This window comes from Caretta caretta, chromosome 8 (assembly GCF_965140235.1).
Source record: "Caretta caretta isolate rCarCar2 chromosome 8, rCarCar1.hap1, whole genome shotgun sequence".
Taxonomy (NCBI): Eukaryota; Metazoa; Chordata; order Testudines; family Cheloniidae; genus Caretta; species Caretta caretta.
The window spans coordinates 102,937,624-102,957,908 of record NC_134213.1 but is presented as its reverse complement, the minus strand read 5'-3'; the positions used below and the strand labels follow the sequence as shown (position 1 = coordinate 102,957,908).

The 20,285-nt window shown below is 48.9% G+C and overlaps 1 protein-coding gene across 1 annotated transcript in view; it reads right to left on the bottom strand.

Moving 5' to 3' along the window:
- Positions 1 to 536: 536 nt before the first annotated feature.
- The window catches only part of PDZK1IP1 (PDZK1 interacting protein 1), a 22,287-nt gene continuing 2,538 nt past the window's right edge, over positions 537 to 20,285 (bottom strand). The window contains exons 2-4 of the mRNA XM_048861502.2: positions 10,724 to 10,832; positions 3,568 to 3,669; positions 537 to 1,370 (exon numbers count right to left, since the gene is read on the bottom strand). Of these exons, the coding sequence (XP_048717459.1) occupies positions 1,298 to 1,370; positions 3,568 to 3,669; positions 10,724 to 10,832 (284 nt within the window). The 3' untranslated portion in view covers positions 537 to 1,297. The remainder of the gene's footprint in view (positions 1,371 to 3,567; positions 3,670 to 10,723; positions 10,833 to 20,285) is intronic.

The window sequence follows — 20,285 nt, the reverse complement described above, 5'->3', positions numbered from 1 at the left end:
GCACCTGTCAGGGATGGTCTAGGTAATACTTAGTCCTGCCATGAGTGCAGGGGACTGGACTAGATGACCTCTCGAGGTCCCATCCAGTCCTATGGTTTTATGATTTCGGTGCCTAACTACCACTGAGGATCTGGGCCTAGTGACTTGACCAAGGTCACACAAGGATTCTGGGGCAGAGCCGGGAACTGCACCTCGATTTCCTGTGTCTCAATCCAGCGCCTCAGCCACAAAAACCATCCTTCTCTCTCTCTTCCATCAATGCTCTGCCTTAGATAGATCCCAATCCTAGATTCCTCGCTCGCTCAAAACTCCCACTGAGGCTGAGCCTGTAGGCTAGCCAGGAATGTGTGAGAGACACCAGGACTGAAGGTCTGATCCTAGCCTTCCTGTGGCAATCTCAGGCTGGTCCTGCCTTCTGCATGTTGCCAGGAATGTCATTTTTCACCCCGCATGAAGTTCTTTCCTGTTTATGAAATTCTTTTGGGCATCTATGAAGATGCTTTGTGCCTTGTAACTCATTGGGTGCCACCGTGACATTAAAGAATAATTCTCTTTATTGCTACCAGGAAAAGATGTTCACAAGAGGAGATTTTGGATCCGGCAAATTCAACCAATTGGCTTTTGTTCACAAAGAGGAATAAAAAGGAAAAGGGGATACCTCACCCTCAAAAGGATGCCCAGCTTTGGCGATCAATAAATAACTAGCTCTTGAGGGAACGTGTGTAGAATATTTGAGCTTCTTTGGCTATAAAGAAAGGCTGTTACACTGCACAGGTGATTAACAGAAATGCTATTACACCGGGCTAGGACTAAGAAGAAGAGATGTCATAGGTGACATTATTTTAGGCAAAGAGAAGGAAGGGGCTTCTGTACAAACAGGGCAGCATTGCAATCTTACAGCCTAGCCTGGAATGGCTTGTGATTCTGGGAGTAACAGGCTGGTTCCTGCTTCTCTCTTGCTTCAGTTGGCGGGGGGGAGGGAATGGAGGGAAATTTGAACCAGACCTTTATTCCCCCTCTGCATTGTATCTGGTTCTGAGCCATTGGAGGGGATGGCCTCTCCCATTCCCTGCACACCAACAGGGAATGGGGAGTAAGAGGCAGCCGTGGCTGTTGTCCTTCCCACCCTGCCCAGGTTTGGGTGATGCTGGGAGCAAACTTCATCTTCCGGGGCGTGGGTGAATCCAGGTGCAATGACTCCAGGCTATCGAGCTGACCACCGCACAGGGATGCCAAGTTAGAATTGGAGAGGGGCGAAAAAGGATGGCACGAAATGAGCGATCCTTGAAGGCGGCTCTTACATCAGAGTAGTGATGACTTTCCCCTCGTACTCAATGATATTTTCGTAGGCATGCTGGGTTTCTTTGGACCTGAAATGTTACAGGAAAGCCATCAGTTACTGTTACATTCACAGCATACACACAGAGAAGTAAATAAAAACATAAATACTCTTGCTGGAAGGTTGCAATGTAACATGACTTCATTGCTTAGAATTCCAAACAATAACACACAAGAACCCAAAACCAGAGAGAGAGAAAACAGGCTGCTCCTAAAACAGACCAGAACAACTCACCCCACCTTACTCGAGGCTGGATGGCTGCAGACTGACTGCTGCTAGACTCAGAATGCATGCTTCCCTATACAGCGCCCTAACCCACAAGAAACCCCCCTGAAATTTAAAGTGACAGCCTACAATTTTAACCAAGTTTTCAGTACACCACACTTACCATGACAGTAAAGGAAGGATTTATGGTTAGGCTTTTAATTCAATATTCCTTAGTTTGAATGGAGCTAGAGGAATGGCCCATGTGGTATTGTTGTGAACTGGCTTGTGTATATGTGAACCATTGTCCTCTACTGGATGAAGTCAAAACTGCTCCAACGTGTGTAACTTTTGCTTTCATGGAAATCATGAGATAAATCCATGCTGCAATTTTTCCAGCAGCGGGAGGTGGTGGCTGCTCATAGAGGATTAGCAGGCCCATCCCAGAGGGGGGGCGGGGAGGAGGCAGCAGGTCCTATCACAGGAAATGTGGGGAGTAGGGTGGCGTGGGCTGGTGGGCAGTGTCTCATTCATGGCCAGAGATTCTGGCCACTGCTGCTTATTCCTGTCCAGCCACCATGGAGAGGGAGGCAGCACTGACAATGCACTGATTAGGAGCCTTGGCTTAGCCCTGGAGAAGCACCCCTAGGACCAGGGGAGACACCCCAGCACTGGCTGGCAAGGAGCAGAGGCATTATTAGCGCTGACCCCCCACCTCGCCCCATCAGCCAGACCGGAAGCAGCAGTGGCATCCTGGGATCCTGTCCGTTGGGGAGACACTGCCTTCCCGCCAGCCTGCCCCTAACCCCACTGTCTGGGACAGGGCTGACAGCTTCCACTTCCTCGCTGTTGGAAGAATCACAGCAGTTTGGGGAGAGAAACGGGGGAGACTCGGCAGCCGTGCAGATGCCATGAAATTCAAACATTTCCCTGGGACGCTACCGTACATTAACTATGTGTCATAGGGCCTGTAATGCTAACAGCTAATGCTCAAGTAGCAGCTTCTGGAATTCTGGATGGTGGAACCAGGGCTTTCAGACTAACCAGGGCAAATCCATAACAGAATTTTACGATCTAGTGAAAATGCCTCAGCTCGGCCTGCACTAATGTCTACGCTGCTGCTGCCATCAATTATGGTTTGTCAGAGGTGGGAATTGCCAAAATGAGTGTACGGGAGGCCCCGATCCTGCAAAGGCGTATGCCCCTGCTTAACTTTACGCTTCCTTGGGACTCCTCATAGCACATAAAGTTATGCAGGTGCATGAGCCCTGCAGGATCAGGCCCTATCTTTGCTAACCTGTAAGCCAGCCCTAGAAAGCCTAGCCTGGCCAGAAACAAAAGTGAAACTGACCAGTTTGCTGATCCAAGTGGGCTGAAGAACCTGGCAGCATTAAGGGTGAACACATCCGTTTGATTTTAAAAATCCACTTTTGTTTTCATAAACTGTTATTAGGGAAAAAGGGGAGACTTGATCTGACCTTGTAATGTTTGTCACCTGGCAATCTCCCTGTTTTATGAAGGCAGATGTGGGCCCCTACACACATGCAGAGAGGAAAAGGACCAGAGGAAAAATTCTTCCAGTGCAAGCGTACAGTACAGCCAAAACTGACAAGAGCAGGGAGGAAAAGGGGGGACAATTGTACTGTGGCCCTGAGCTCAGGCCCCCCCTCTAATCGTTTGTAACTGGGCTGTAATAGGGGTGGGGCCCCAGCAAACATGATGGACCAGGGCCCTAAATTTTAATCTCAATAGGCCTGCGCAGAGCCACCATAAGCAGCCCTGTGCTGTCCCCTCCCCCCAAGACTCGGCATAGGAGGTGTCCTGGGGGCAGAGGTAGGACTAGGGGCAGGTCTGGGCATGAGAGGAGGAGCTGCCCTCCTTTACACTGGAGATTATTTTGGTGACCCGAACCCAGATGCTGAATGGCCCAAGTGAGACATCAAACCATTTCTGCCCCGCTCCTGGCATAGCACAGAAGGGATCCACTTCGGATGAACTCGAAAGTTCTTGAACGCCTGGCTCACCTGAAATCAGCCGCGGTGATCGAATACCTCCCCTCAGTCCCGTTGGATACGACATCCTCTTCCTTCTTGTCTCCTATGGTGACCACCGACTCCATATTTTCCCTAACAAAAGAAGCACATTTGAAAGAATTTAAGATAGAACCATGGAAGGACCATTGGCTGCATTGTATTTATGCCTCTTTGGCTGACACACAAGTGAGCAACAGAGTTTCAGCTCAAATGATTTCACACTCTGTAAAGCTCAGGTATCATTTGAACAGTAACCCGAAGCTTTCATACCACTTATCAAGCCGTTGAGAGAGAGAAAAGGGGTGTGTGGCAATATCTTTGGAACATGCTTTTGAGTTGCACAGAGCTCTTCCTCAGGTCTGGAGAAGGTAACCAGAGCATCCAAGCTAAATACAAGGTAGGACCGATTGTTAAGCATAAGGGGATCACAAGTTGTTGGAGAACTCTCACACTGGACGGTCACAATGTGCGCCTTCTGGCCTTAACAATCTGTGCATGAAATCTATCTATAAGGTGATCAGTGAAGTTCTTTTTCTTATGGTTCCTCCCTTGCTTTTTGTCTCAAGTGTGCGTCCTCCTGTAATGGAGTCCCACCAAGCTGTTTTTTTGATTTTCACAGTGTTGCCAACTCTCATGAGTCGCATGATAATTATTGGCTTTCTTAAAGCCCCAGCTCCTGGAGTCACATGACTCTGTGATGACTTCAGCCTTCATTCTTAAAGAAAAACTGAGAGTCTATCCCTCATGGCTGTGGAGAAAGCTTCCATATGCGACCCCATAGTGCACCCTAAAGGTCCAAAAAGCAGAAGGCCAATAGAAAGACCACCACATCTATGTTTACATCACCTCCTGATTAAGCCAATCTCATGATTTTTGGGGAGCCTGACTCCTGGTGTTTGAACATGTGGGGTTGGCAATGTTGTTTTCAACCAATGAATCCTTTCATGCTCCCCTCACAAGCAAACAAGTGAACCTCAAACGGACCTGAGATGCAGTTCGCTTAACATCCACACACCAGACTATGAATGCTTGTCCAAGCTCCTGATAATCATCATCATTTTTCACCACAGATCTCAAAGCACTTTACAAAGGAGGTCAGGATTATTCTCTCCGTCATAGACAGGGGGGACAACTGTGGCAGAAAAAGAGACAATATGAGGACTAGAACCCTGAGCTCCATGCTAGGGAGCTAGCCACCGGACCACACTGCCTCCTTGCCGCTATCGGGCAACATGACCCAGGGACAGTGTTGCAGACCAGGAGTCAGGCACATCAGCTGGTGTAAACTGATAGCCCCCTGAAGTCAGCGGAGGTCTGATCAGGTACACCAGCTGAGATGCCGCCCCAGGGCTCTATTCCCAACCCTGAAAGCACTTCACAAACAGTAACTTCTCAGCACCCCCGGGTCCTCATCCTTCTTTTCCAGAGGGGGAAACTGAGGTACCGAGCATAATTAAGGCCCAGCTCCTCAGAGGTATTTCAGCATCTAACTCATGACCTTGGCCTAAGTAATTTGCCCAAAAGCACAGAGTCTGTGATACAGCCAGGAACTGGTCAGCTAAACCAGGGTGAAGATTTCAGGATGATAGGTTTTCTCACAAGTTGTTTAGTACTATGTGTTTCTCGTCAGGCTGGGACAAGAACACCAACTCATGGCATTTCACTTCTTCCTCTGCCAGCTGCACCCCAGAATTGCAAAGATGCCGGAGAATAAAGTGGTTTGATGATCCCAGATGGCTGCTGGGGATCTTGACAGAGGTAAGTAGAGAGTTATTTCTCCAGGCTTCAAAACTAGTCCACAGCAGCTACTCTAGGCAGGGGTGTGGAACAGGGGAGGCCAGGGGTCCATGGCCTTCCCACTTTTTACCGGCCATAAGGGCAAGCGATGGGGGGAAGAGGCCAGAGAAAAATGAGCGGGGGGGGAGGTCTTGGGGGAAGGTGGCACGAGGGCGGGGCTTTAGGGGGAAGGGGTGGTGCTTGGGGCGGGGCTACAGTTTGGGCACCAGTGGCCCTCCACTTTTAGGAAGCTTCTGCTACCCCTGACTCGAGTTACCCTGCGTGACCCTCAAATCCTTCCTAGGACTAGATGGTTCTCCACCAGCCCCTCGCCTCATGCCCCAGTCCCATTGCCAATCACCCGGGCTGTATCCAGCTCAGTTCCTTGAATCTTACACATTCAGCTCTCCACTGCAGATCACAGTGCTGACCACTCCCTGGTCATCGATCCTCCAGGACGTGCTACAGCAGCTGCCACTAGCGAGCATTGTGGGACAAGTGATCTTACTCTTGAGGGCACCAGGCTACTTGCTACAGAGGTGGAGGTGGGACAGTTGGAACAAAGGGCTCCTCCTAACGAGGGAGATGAGAGGGTTCAGGAGGTGGTTTCATGGCCTATCTTTACAAAGGGGAACAAGGAAGACCTGGGAAATTAAAGGACAATCAGCCTCACTTCAATACCTGGTTTGTAAGCACCTGGAGGATAATAGGGTTATAAGAACTAGTCACCACGGATTTGTCAAAAACAAATCATGCCATACCAACTTAATTTCCTTCTTCGATAGGGTTACTGACCTAATGGACCGGGGGAAGCAGTAGATGTGATATATCGTGATTTTAGTATGGCTTTTGACACAGTGCGGCAAGACATTCTCGTAAGTAAACTAGGGAAATGCGATCTAGATGAAATTAGTGTAAGGTGGATGCACAACTGGTTGAAAGACCTTACTCAGAGAGTAGTTATCAATGGTTTGCTGTCAAATTGGGAGGGCGGATTCAGTGGGGCCTGCGGGGGTCCAGTGCTATCCAGTATTTGCATTCATGACGTGGATAATGGAGTGGAGAGAATGCTTTCTAAAATGTGCAGATGACGCCAGGCTGGAAGAGGTGGGAAGCACTTTGGAGGACAGGTTTAAAATTCAAAATGACCTTGACAAATTGGAGAATCAGTCTGAATTCAACAAGTCAAAATTCAGTAGAGACAAGTGCAAAGGGCGTCACCGAGGAAGGAAAAATCACGGGCACAATTACAAAATGGGGAATAACTCACTAGGTGGTAGCGCTGCGGAAAAAGCTCTGGGGGTTACAGTGGGTCACAAATTAAACACGGTCCAGCAATGGGATGCAGCTGCAAAGCAGGCGAATATGATTCGGGGGCGTGTTAACAGGAGTGTCGTACATAAGACACACGAGGTCATTGTCCCACTCTCCTCAGCACCGGTGAGGCCCCAGCTGGAGGACTGTGTCCAATTCTGGGCACCGCGCTTGAGGAAAGATGTGGACGACTTGGAGAGAGTCCACAGGAGAGCCACAAAAATTATAAACGGTTTAGATAACCTGACCTATGCGGAAAGCTTCAAAACCCTGGGCCTGTTTAGTCTTGAGAAAAGATTTGGAGGGATGGGGGACCTGATAACAGGCTTGTGATATGTTAAGGGCTGTTATAAAGAGGCCGGTGATCCATTGTTCTCCATGTCCACTGAAGGCAGGGCAAGAAGTAATGGGCTTAATCAGCAGCCAGGGAGATTTAGGTTAGATCTTTGGGAAAACTCTCTCAGGGGAGGTAAGCTCAGGAACGGGCTTCCAAGGGAGGTTGTGGAGTCCCCATCACTGGAAGTTTTTAAAAAGATATTGGCCAAACACCTGCCACAGAGGGTCTGGGTTTACACGGTCCTGCCAGAGCGCAGGGGGCTGGACTTGCTGACTTCTCGAGGTCCCTTCCAGCCCTACACGTCTATGATTCTATGGCTGATAGACCAGCGATTGACCCAGCGACCTCCAGAGCTAAAAAGCTCCCACAGCTTGACCTTACTAGGGTGATAACGGACTCATTGTCTCTGCGGACTGGGTACAAAGGAGGAGGATCTGTAACATACACTTACCAGTAGGTTATACATGTACTGAATTGTTCACGAGCTTTGTCTACTTTCTGCAGCCAGAATGTTAATAACTACAGCTCAAAAAGTCCCTGCTCAGGGACTTTGCCTGAACATAATCACTAAGGGTTGCAGGATTTTGCCCTCTGGGATTTCTGGTGGGTCAGTCATTCTTTAACTGCTCCTTCTGCCTAGATAGCAAATCCTACATCCCTGCAGTTGGCCCTCCCTGCTGCACAGTAACATCAGTGCCAGGTCTGCAGCATTGGGTGAGACTAATTTGTCAGACCTTTGAATTGTTTTCTGCTGCTAACTGGTTTTTCCAGTCGGTCTCTGAATGGGCTGTTGCAAAATACTTTGCAATGTTCTTTTTATTTCAACAGTAGAAGAGACTCTGCCTCAAATGGTGTCTTGGAGTATGCCTCTGAGAAGGTGTGTTTGTGTGTGTCCGTGTCCCAAGCTGATGGTGCCAATTGGACAGGCTGTTCTGGGTCAGCCTATCATACAGCTAGACGTGAGCCAAAGAAGTTTAGACCTGGAGCCAGATCCAGCACTGTGCCCTCCCCTGAGGGAGGTTTGGATCTACTGCTCTGACTCCGCTCCGTTGAAGGTGCATGTCTCCAATTCCCTTCCCTGCTTGCTGGCGGGTGAGGTCTGGGGCTTGCACAAGAAATGTAAAGGCAGAAACAGGCAGGGATTAAGCTGCTAACTGCAGCCACAGTGACAGAACCAGGGCTGGAAATGCTGCCAGGTTGCTACGCCTCCACAGCGTCTTTCCTGGTGAGAGGCAAAATGGGCTTCTAGCCTTCCCAGCCTAGCCGGCAGATTCTAACACGAGACAGGACACCGAGGAGCAATGTTTGAGCCAGAGACAAAACTAGGCTCCTGGGGAGAGGGGGTCAGATGTGACACGTAGTGCTGGCTCCATCACCAAACAGCTGTGCAACGGGGCCTCTTTCCTGACTCTTACTAGACACCATTAGGGAGCATCCAATTTGATGTAAAAATCAAAGCATGTACTTTAGCCCAAGGGTAGCCTGTGCTCTGTGTTAAGGAGAGAAGGGCATGCCCAGAAGCTAGGAGGGTATGGGACCTGATCCTCAGCTATCCTAAGACCCATTTATGCCACTCTGGTAGTGTAAAGGGGATGTAAAGTGCCAGAAATGGACCCTTGAAAATGCCCCTGCACTAGGGGCTTCCTACTTTGTGTAGGTCTGCCCTACTGAGGAGTAGGGAGTGGATCAGGGATGTGGCCAGATCACACTGTGCTACAGCTATTTTCTGCCTCTCAGGGCCCACGGGGGCACAGGAAAGCAGCATTGAAGTTAGAGCAGCCCTGAGGCAGCTCTAGCTTACACTGGAGCCAGACAGACCCCTGCAGGATCCCAACGGCGGTTTAAAGCCAGAGACCTTAATCCCCTCTTTCACAGACTCAGACTTCAAGGTCAGAAGGGACCATCGTGATCATCTAGTCTGACCTCCTGCACATCACAGGCCACAAAACCACACCCACCTACTCCTGTAATAGACCCCTACCCTCTGGTTGAGTTAGTGAACTCCGCAACTCATGATTTAAAGACCACAAGTTACAGAGAATTCACCATGTATTCTAGTTCAACCAGCAAGTAACCCATGCTTCAGAGGATGGTGAAACCTCCCAGGGTATCTTTCAACTCTTTCCCAAATACAGAAACAGAGTAACTGAGAACCAGGCCCATATTGTCTACTGTATTTCTCTCTTCATTCAGCTTTTCTCGTTCTTCTTCTCTAACCCTTTTCTACCCCTTTCTGTTTAGCTTTCACTTAGCCTGCTCTCTCTCCTTGCTCCCCATTTCACCATAGTTTTTCATTAGAATTTTTCTCTCTGCTTCATTTCTCCCCTCCCCCCAGCCTCACGAGCCCAGAATGGTCCTGGCTTGAGTCAAACTTTCAACCCTGGAATGCTTGGGTTTGACATGAAACCAAGCAAGTCAACCCATCTCGAGGGTGGTGACCTCAGCAGCATCGCACAACCTGTCTATCTGTGGTCTGTGTTTAACAAGTTAAATCTTAATATATTAAACCATTCATCAGAAGTACACATATGGCCTCCATCAACGTATTATCTGAGCAACTACTGGTCTTTAATATCTTCATCCTCACAACACCCCTGGGAGGTAGGGAATGGCAAATCTCCCTACTGCACTGATGGGTTCATGAGCAGCTAGAACCCACATTAGCCTGCCACGCTCTGTCTGTGTGGACCCTGCTGACCTGCACTAACAGTCCATTAATGTGCTTTGATCTACTCCTCTTTGAAACTGGACTAGATCAAAGCGCACTAAGGAACTCTTAGAGTGCATCAGCAGGGTCCACATGGATGAGGTTGGCTAGTGCAGGGGAGATTTACACCCCTGCCGCAAAGTAAACGTCCAGGGAAACAAACCCTGAGGCCCAGATCTCAAAGGTAGTTGGGTATTTAACTCCCATTGAAATCACTGGGAGTTAGGCGTGTGAATACTTTGAGAATCTGGGCTTAACTAACTTGCCCAGGGCCATACAGGAAGTCTGTAGCAGAGCAGAGACTTCAACCCAGACCTCCCAAGTCTTACTGACCATCCTTCCTCTCTGGCCAGATCCCCAAAATATGTCAATGAACATAACATCACTGATCTCCATAGGCCAGATTTTCAGCAGCTATAATTTTTGATACCACTCTTTAAGTCAATCAAACATGGCCCTCTGAGACTGGCTAGTCAGTCGTCCTTTGAACTGCCCTGTATCCCTTGGTGGCACCATGTAAGTGGTGAAACATGCATCATTTCAGCTGGCCTTCCCTGATACCGAGTAAGAGCTGGGCCAAGGAGCAGTGTCTGTTCTAAATGCCACCCGACTGAAGGGACTGGAGCGATGAACATTTCAATGAGCTCAGGGTCTGGAACTTCAGCCCTTTCGCTTCCTGAGTTTGGAACTTGTACATTTGCCACTTTTATGTCTCGGTAACAAGGCTTTGGCATTTTAAGCACCATTTCTGGATTCTGTCAGGGACAGGAAGTGAAAGTGCCACCACAAGGCTGTGGAGTTACACAGTACGACCATCGCCTTGTGCGGTGTTGTCCACGGTCCCTGTAAACCGATACCATTAAGAGGATCAGAAAAGATTCCCTGTTTTTATCCGCTTTGTGCAGTGATCACATTGTGCCCCACGCAGATAAAACTCGAAACGCCCTGCTTTTGGAGTTGCTCTGGCAACAATGAAGCCCAAATCAAATGGAACGAGGAAAACTCGCACTTACTCTTTTTCCTGACACCAAAACTTATTGACCACAAAAGCAATTGCCACCAGGACTAGGAAAACAGCCACTGCAATAACCCCTTGCATCCATGGCTGGAGATTTCCCCGGGCTGCAGAGAAAGGGTGGAGACAAACGTTAGAGATATTTTTAGCTTCACCTGTTCTGTTTAGGTTCTTCAACTGCCTCTATTAATATAGTGTCAAGTATCAGGGGGTAGCCGTGTTAGTCTGTATCCACAAAAACAACAAGGAGTCCGATGGCACCTTAAACACTAAAAGCTTGTGCCCAGTTAAATCTGTTAGCCTTTAAGGTGCCACTGGACTCCTTGTTGCTTTTCCATTAATATAGGATCTCAGGGCTCAATCCTGCTGAGCTTTCTGGTCCCAAGCCAGCCAAGCACTAAACCCATGCTTGAATTTAAGCACCTGGAAAACCCATTGAAGTCCATGTAAGCACAAGTTTAAGGACCTTGCAGGATTAAGTCAAAAGTGCCTTGTGAGGCTGAGTCAGTGATTGTGATTGACAGCATGGGGTAGCGCTGGGAAAGTGAACCCAGAGTTCTTCAGCCATAAGCTGGGTCTTGACCTCAAGACCACTCTGCTTTAGTAAGGATCCGGGGAGCTGGTTGCTCTGTGGTCTGAGCCTTGCAGACCCAAACAGGCAAAGAAACAGGATTGGCATTAAAAATCCACGTGCCATCACCACCAACTGCCCGTCCATCCCCCACCACATCAATACCATCCCATGCCTCATGCAGACTAATGGGGACAGGACTTTAGCCTTGCACTGTGGGATGGACTTTGGCACTGAGCACAGTGTGCCAAAGTAGCAGCCCCTCCTTTTGTACTTGAGAGTTGTATCAGGGCCCCATCAGATGAGTCAACCCTTTCCTCTCCCCCGTCCCTCATTTCCATTGGAGAGGGGCCCAAACCAAAGCCTTGAGTCCAAAGGCTCTCCCAGTGATGAGTGGTTAAAAATCTGGATCTAAATTTTGCATCTCAGACCCATCTCTAATGTTATATTTCCCCTTGTAGAACTAAAATAAGCCCCATGTATTTGGGGAAAGGACAGTCTTTTCATTATCCATTTGTACAGCACCCAGCGCAGAGGTCCCATTCCTGGGTTGGGGCCTTTCGACATAACCACAGTATAAATAAGTAATAGTAGCAATATAGCCCTCATTCAAAATGCCATTTGTTTCAGAGAGAGAAAAACAAGAAAAAAATGAATATAAAGTCTCCCTGAGAAACAGAGAGAGAGAGAGAGAGCGCATAATGTGACTAACTAGGCAACGTTCTGCATCTGACAGGAAAAACAAATTGGCACCTGAGAGAAAGGGTGACCCAGTGACTAGGTGCTAACCTAAGACTTGTCAAGTCATGTGTTTAAGCCTTTGTTCTGCTGTTGGCTTGGGAAAGTCCCTTACAGTTGGGTTTTTGGAGGTGCCTAAATGCTTTTAAAAATCAGCCCTTTTTTGTTCTGTGCCTGAGTTCCCCATCTGTAAAGTGGGGATAACATCACAACCCTGCCTCAGAGTGGTGCTGTGTCAATAAACACATTAAAGAGTTTGAGGTGCTCAGAAGCTATTATAATGGGAACCATCTAAGACCCTTTGATAGATGGCTTACCTGATGTAGGCTACAATGATCTCCATTTTACAGATAGAGAAAAGAATCATAGAGAGTCTAAGTGATTTGCCCAAGGCCACAGAGGAAGTCTGTACCAGTTGTATACAGAGCAGGGTACTGAACCCATGTCTCCAGAGTAGTGCCTTAACTCGTGGACCCTTCTGCCTCTCAGAACTCAAGATAACACACAAGAACCCAAAACCAGAGAGAGAAAAAACAGGCTGCTTCCTAAGGCAGCCAGGTACAGCTCACCCTACTTTGCTTTAAGATGGCTTTTTCCAGATTGGCTCTGAGAACACACTTCCCTACAGAGCCCTCTAGCTTGCGAACAGGCAATGGTGTCCCTAGCCTTTGTTTGCCAGAAGCTGGGAATGGGCAACAGGGGATAGATCACTTGATGATTCCCTGTTCTGTTCATTCCTTCTGGGGCACCTGGCACTGGCCACTGTCGGACGACAGGATAGTGGGCTAGATGGCCCATTCTTATGTTCTTATGAACATGAGCAGAACCCCTTTCCCCCTTAAGGTGATAACTTGAAAGTCCAACACAGTCCTCAATTTACTATATCTACGGGGCTTTTTCAGAATCTCTGTGTAGTCGGCAGGATGGTCTCTCTGGCTATTGTGTGGATGTGCAGGGAACGGGCTGCAGAGAGCACTCTGTGCAGGGACTAGGGATAATCCAAGTCCCTGGATTTGCAGGAATGCAGGGACTGTTCCCTCCATATGCTCCCAAGGATGTACATCGCCCTGATAGGATGGTGCGGTCTGTGCACCATTCCTATGCACTGGGGTGCGCCTTGATGACCAATCGCTCGCTGAGCTGCCCTGGGGGGAAATGTGACTCCACGTTGCCCACAAACCAAGGCTGTGATTAAATGCCTCAACCCAGCTCTGTACCTGCACCTTTATCTTCGCAAGCACACGCTGCTCCACCCAACCCCTCTTTCCCGAACCGAAAGCCTCCATCCATCCGCTCACACTGAGGAGTGCCGTGTTTTCCTGAGTCTGTAATCCGTCACTAATTATTATGATGTTGCAAAGCGGATTATGGTGGGTCCATTAGCATAACAAACCTGGCAGAGGAGGTACCAGCATGTTCGGTGTGACACTCCGCTGGCTGGCGGCTGCTCGTTTGGAGTGTGATCACCTTCCAAGTTTTGGGGGAGGGACAGGGCTGGAGGGGGGCCAGTCAGCAGCAGAGGGAACCAGTTGCAAGCTGGGGTGATGCATTCAGGAGAATGCAGGGAAACGACGCCCATGACAACTCGATAAGTCAGAACAAAAGCGCATGCGGTTCTAATTCCCCCGGCTCCTTTGCCAAGCCACACAGAGGTTTCCCAACTCTGCTAAGCCGTAGAGCTACCCACTAGCTGGCTCTGTGGTGGGAAGCGGGGGAAGAGAGCATTAAAGGCTTCCATGTTAATAGCAAGGATGAACTTGGGGTTAAGTCTTGGGACTCAGGAGATCTGGCTTTAGTTCCTAGCTCTGCAACAGACTTCATGTGTGTCACTTAAGCCCAGATGCTCCAAGTATTCCGATGCCTAACTCCTATTGAAATCAATGGGAGTTAGGTAGTCAGAACACCTTTGCGGATCTGGGCTTCAGCTCCCCATCTGCACAAGGGGGATAATAATCCTTTACTTTGCCTGGCTTGTCTATTTAGATTGCAAACTCTTTTGGGTCAGAACCGAGACTTGCTATACAAATGGGCCCTCACGGTATTCCTTGAATACAATAATAATAATAATGGGACTTTCTGCTTCCGAGCTAATCTTTGAGCTGTCTGCCCCTTCCCAGCAGGGCTGGGAGGAAGGTCTCTGGAATTTCTGCCTCTGACTTGGACAGAATGGGTTTCAAACATCTGAAAGGTCAACAGGAGGGGAACTAGTCTGGCTGTGTTAATGCTGCATTAGGGTGAATGAAGTGGAGAGAATCAAATCTCGTTGTGTCCCCTGCCATGTCACCCATCCCAAAAACATCCCTACATCTCTGGACCTTCTCTCTAGCAAAGAAACTCTGGTTACTGTGGCAACCTACTTGGAAGGAGAAACTGTACCCTGGTCCATGCATGACTCATTATAGACTCATAGACATTAGGGCCAGAAGGGACCATCATGATCATATACTCTGACCTCCTGCACATCGCAGACCACAGAACCTCACCCGCCCACTCCCTTATTCAATCTGGGGCAATTATGATTCATTATTTTTAAGTAAAAGAGAGACAAGGTGGGTGAGGTAAGCCCTTTTATTGGGGCAACTTCTGTGGGTGAGAGAGACAGGCTTTTGAGCTCCACAGAGCATTTCTTCAGGTCCTGAAGAAGAGCCCTAACGGAGAGCTGCGTGGAGCTCAAAAGCTTGTCTCTTTCACCAACAGAATTTGGTTCCAAATAAATACTTCACCCACCTTGTCTCTCGCTTATCCTGGGACCAACATGGCTACTGCAACACTGCAAACAACTTATGAAAAATGGCATTTTGAAGGGCTGCCCCCACCCCACTCTTTTCACCCCAAAGGATCCCAGCATGCCAACCATGGGTCAGATTCACTGGCGGGTCACACAGATATCAGCCCTGCTGCAGATTCCTGCGCATGGCAGCTTTGCCCCAGGAGTGTGTTATGTCAGGACAAAGCAGATGCAGCTCTGCTTACGGGGAAGGGGCCAAAATGTGAGCATCGCTCGCTGAAAACGAGTCATGGCCAGAGCAACCAAAGAGTCAGTCCCCCCACTCAAAGGCTGTTCCAAGTGGCGGAGCTCTGATAGATCTCTGGCAGTTTGAAAGCAGCTGTCCCCAGCCCTTATCGAAGCCACAAGCCTTGAATCTCCCCTTGGATGGCCAGGGCATTGCTGCACCAGCTGGGTTGGATCTAGCCCTGTGTGTATTTAAGGATCACATCACCCCTTGGAGCAATGCAGCCATCTTCTTGATAGAACCAGGGCACAGGACCAGCGCTGAACAGCAGCGAGGGCGGTTTAGGTTGGACATTAGAAAAAACTTCCTAACTGTCAGAGTGGTTAAGCACTGGGATAAATTGCCTAGGGAGGTTGTGGAATCTCTATCATTGGGGATTTTTAAGAGCAGGTTAGACAAGCACCTGTCAGGGATGGTCTAGGTAATACTTAGTCCTGCCATGAGTGCAGGGGACTGGACTAGATGACCTCTCGAGGTCCCTTCCAGTCCTACGATTCTATGATTCTATGAAGGAAAGCGACTGCTTTTAAGCATTGGGAAGGAAACTAAAAATGGCTTCACTCCCAGGAGGAAAGAAGTTTATGTAAAAGGGAAAGACACAAAGAATGCTGCCGGATGGGTCCTGGCCCAGATGAACTTTAACAATGTTTTTCAAGAACGGGGCTGGCTGGTAAAATGTTTACCTTAGATTAGCAGCACAGCCGAAGTTTCAACAATGGTCCCTAAAGGGCTCGCTCAGACAATGGTCTCTCTGTTTATTTGCTAATCCATTTCAATAATCAGTGCCTAGGTAGGGACACCGTAGAGTGAGGTCAGCATTTGCATTAATAACTCCTGTTGACATGTATTTGGGCAAGGAGGCTGGGAATATCCTCTGGGGGGCAAGGAAGGGGGCACTCAGAAGCTAACCAAGATCCCAGATGATCAGGACTTTGTCTTTCAACAGGAAATTGAAAGGCAAGCTGGTTAGAACAACAGTAAAATCCTACCCTACCTAGCATATAGGCAATGGGCCAAATTCAAGAGTGAGGTGCCTGGTGGTGGTAAGTTACACATCAGGTGTAAATGGGTATTTACTGGCATCCAATATGTGCATATAATGAGTGTAACTCATGCCAAATAGATCAGAGGTCCCAAACTGTGTGGCGCGCCACACAACTACCATCAAACAACTACCATTTCCTGGTAGCACTCAGCCAAGGGCCACAGCTGCAAAGCATCCAGTCCTACACTGGATGGTGTTTGGATCCAGGGATCTAGATATCTCTCAACTATTTACATGCCCCCCCATTACCATTATATCTGGGCACTTCACAGTCTTCAGGGTCCTTATCTTCACAATGCCCCTGTGGGGTAGGTCAGTGCTGTTATCCGCATTGTGCAGAGGGAAACCGAGGCACAGAGAGACTAAGTGACACAGGGGAATTGAACCCAGGCCTCCCAAATCCCTAAATATCCTCCCTCCACGGCTCAGGGCCTGGTTCTTTTTGTGGTTTTACTCCTTGCTCGAGTACCTGCTCCCCGAAATGGCCCTGTATGTAGGACCCAGCTCAGTGTTTTCTTAGTCTGGTTTCATTGTTTTGTCCCCCTCTTTACAGAATTTGATCACTTGAGGGGGTTGCTGCTCAGAGGAACTTGACTGCCTGGTGGTGGGTAAGTGGAAGTCCAGGCTCATCCTTTCCAGGCCTGCTGCCTGTTCCCACCCTGCTCGTTCTCCCTCACCCCAAAAGCCTTTCCTGGGAGCCCAACGCCCCTCCCCAAACCAAAAGTCTCCTTCACACACCCCTGATGTCCCACCAAAGTCATCCTTCTGCTGAGACAGACCCTGCTAAGGCTGTCTTGTCTTTTCCACTTTGCAAACCTAGTGGAAATGCTTCCGTGGGCTTCCGCCCAGCACTTGACTCTGCCGGAAGCCCAGCCAGTGGGCCAATTTCTCTTGCCAGCAGATAAGTTTTCCCTCCTGGGCATCTCATTTATTCTGAAGGCTGGGCTAGCCACAGCCCCGCCGAGAAACGAGGTGGTGTAGCACGGGCTGCCAGATCGAGATGGGATTCCCTCCAGCGTCACTGGAGGGAATGTGCCAACAACACAAGCCTGCAATAAGGGCAAAAATGCAAAGCCATAGACAGCAGAAATCCAGAGACAATCAAGCACGTGTCACGACTGAGCATTCAGTTGTTGCTGTTTCCGACAGCATCTGATGCATGCATCTGATGCATGTTATTTAGGAGGCATGGCTCCTACGACAGCTTCTAAATTTGCAGCGAGAGTCCCCAGCGGGGGCCGAACCCAGCACCCTCAACTCAGACCACTACTACTTCAAGTACCACTCTTAGATCTGTCCTTTTATCTTCTGTACAGACCCCTCCTCAGCAGGAGGGAAAAACACACTGTAGGAGCAGGGTCTGTGGGCCCCCAGAATTTGGGAGCATGCAAAATCCCCCACCGTTGCTTGTTGAAGCCCTGCGATTACACATCTCATCATCTGTGTACCCACAGCTGCAATGTGTACATGCAAAAGCAGGGATTCGCGTGGGCAACATTGCAGGCACAACTGAAAAGACTCGGTTGAAAAACTTGGCTCCTTGAGTCTGCATTTGAACTGCACCAAGGCAGAATTACAACCCCCTTGGGAGCTATTTATTTCTTTGCTGATCTTCTTGACAGAAAAAAAAATAAATGCACATCTCAAGCCTAATGAAGCCCTGTCCAACAGCCCTTCCAGTTGTTTGAAAGGGCTTTCCATAGGAAGAGACATAAGATCAGGCCAAAACTCCAGCCCTGAAACTCTCCCACAATCTCTGGGAAAGTTTGGATTCAGACTGAAATCTGGATCCGCCTTTCACAGCTCCACGTGTAAATGCAGCAAATGAACAAGGCCTGTGTGTCAGCTGCGGTGATTCACCGTTTGTCATCTGCTTATGTGCCCAGGTGTAAAATCCCCTCCTTAGCAGGAGGGACACAGTGTCATTAGCGATATTGCACAAGCACAAATAGGTTTCCCAGGTTACAAGATCACTGAGTGCATTAATCATCACTTGCTCCTTAAGGCTTTTAATAACACACATGATTTGCATATGAGTATGTGGCAGGGCTGGGAGAAGAAGGAAAGGACACTGCCTGCCTCTGGAGTTGAAACACCTGTGTCCCTGCGCATTTGCTGTAAAACCAGGAGGTGAATATTTCCACGAGTTCTCATGGCCCACGGTGGTGCTGGGGAACTCTTACAAAGAAAGAGCTGTAAACAAAACACAGAGATGGAACTACACACATATACCCCAGCTCAGGATCTGGCCCAGGAAGATGCCATGGTCTAGGTCCTCAGCTGGTGTAAATATACGTAGCTCCTTGGACTCCAGTAGGACTCTGACAATTTACTCCAGCCAAGCATCTGGCCCACATAATGACAAAAACTAATGTCTCTTTTTTAGTGGCTGTAAACGTGCTTTGCATACACCCATATTTATAAAGCAGAGTCATCTGCAATTGGCTATGAACTAGACTCAGTGTTGTCAATTCTCTTGATTGTACCATGAGTCTTGCCATATTTGGTGTGTTCTTTAAGCCCCAGCTCCTGGAATCGTGTGATTATAGGAGACTCTCTGTTCTTGTTTTAAAAATAGTAAGTTTCTAGACCTCATGTCTGTGGAGAAAATTATGAAGCAAGTGCAACCCTAAATGTTCAGTAAATAGAAGGCAAATATAAAGACCCTCAAATGTATGATTCTTTTTAAAATCTCATGTTTTTTTTAGCCAAGCTCATGATTATGGGAGGATCTGATTTAGGATTTTTGAATGCCCAGGACTGGCAGTACTGTAAACTTAGCAACCAAACAGAACAATCCCAGCAGTACAAGAGGCAAAAGCGTCCAGCCCTAACTTAGCACAAGGCTGTAGGTTGAGGACAGTTTGTTCTGTATGCTAAAAGATTGATGCCCAAAATCACCTCTAAGGAAAGTAAACACTTGCCTAACTTTCAACAGGAGACTGGTCCCACTGATGCAATGGGATTACTCATGTGTTCAAAGATTTGCCGAAGCCGGGATCCAGAAACACAAGAGCAGCCTCGCTGACTTTCACAGAGGTGTGTAAATAGAGTAGGATTTGGCCCCACTGCTGGCATTTCCCCATAGGTCATAAACAAGAGGGCTTAACTCCTTGCTCCCAGTCCCACCCATGGGGTTGGGCAGGTCTAGCTGTGGACAGAGTTTAGTCCTAGGAATGTGTCATCATCCCAAATAATCCTGAAGCCTGGACTGCTTCATTTCCTTCTCTGGTTCATCCCTCAGCTGTTGGATTCTTTTTATTACTGTGTTGGTTTTTTCCTGGTCGGTGGGTGAGCATTAGCGGTGCTGGACGTGACCCAGGGAAGTGATGTTCACATCCAGATCCAGATGAGGCTTGGGCCCGTGTTAGCAGCTCAAGGGCGAACTTGGGTTCAGGCAAGTTGTTTTTCACGACATTTCAGCCCCAAAGACTGAAATTTCATCCGTTCATCTCTTCCCAAGAGGTTTCCACCATCTTGGGCCAAGATCTTGCTCCAAGAGCTGTTTTCACAAGATTTCAGCAGCATCCAAACCTGACCAGGAAAATGGGCCCTCTATGGTTTTGAATCAGCACTGACCAGCATTGACTAGGATGAGATGTGCCCCTTACCCTATTCAAATTCACACACTACTCCCTTCTCCCCACAAGGGCACCATGTCCCCTTTCTGTGTCAGTTCAGAAAGTTTTTCATGTTTCTGCTTTGACTTCTGTAATGGGCACCTTTAGTTCCCTACATGCCCCAGCATCCTTTGCATCAAAGGAGATGGCGCAAAGGTCAGTGCAGGGCCATGAAGGTACCAGCAGCACATGGACAAGGCAGAGACTGGAGAGTAAGTGGAGACAAGAGGGAAGGGGTGACTGGTGGTTGGTGAGTGGCCATTCTCAGTGCCGGGTTTACAATGGCTCCAGAGGCTCCATGGAGCTGGGCCCATGCTCAGAAGGGGCCCCGGCCTGCTCCGGTTGCCCTGTGTCCCAAGACCCCGCTGACTCCCCCGCCCACCACTTGCTCCTCTCGGCCTGCCTGCCAGCTGGCCGAGGGCTCCTCTCCACCCCTTGGCCGCACCCGCCGGCTCTTCTCAGCCCCCTGGCTGGACCCCTCCAGCTCTGGGCAGTGTCTGCTTCCCACCACCTGTGGGGCCCCACCTGTCTCCCCGGAGCGGAGCTGCCTGGGACTGCTGCAGAAGCCTGGC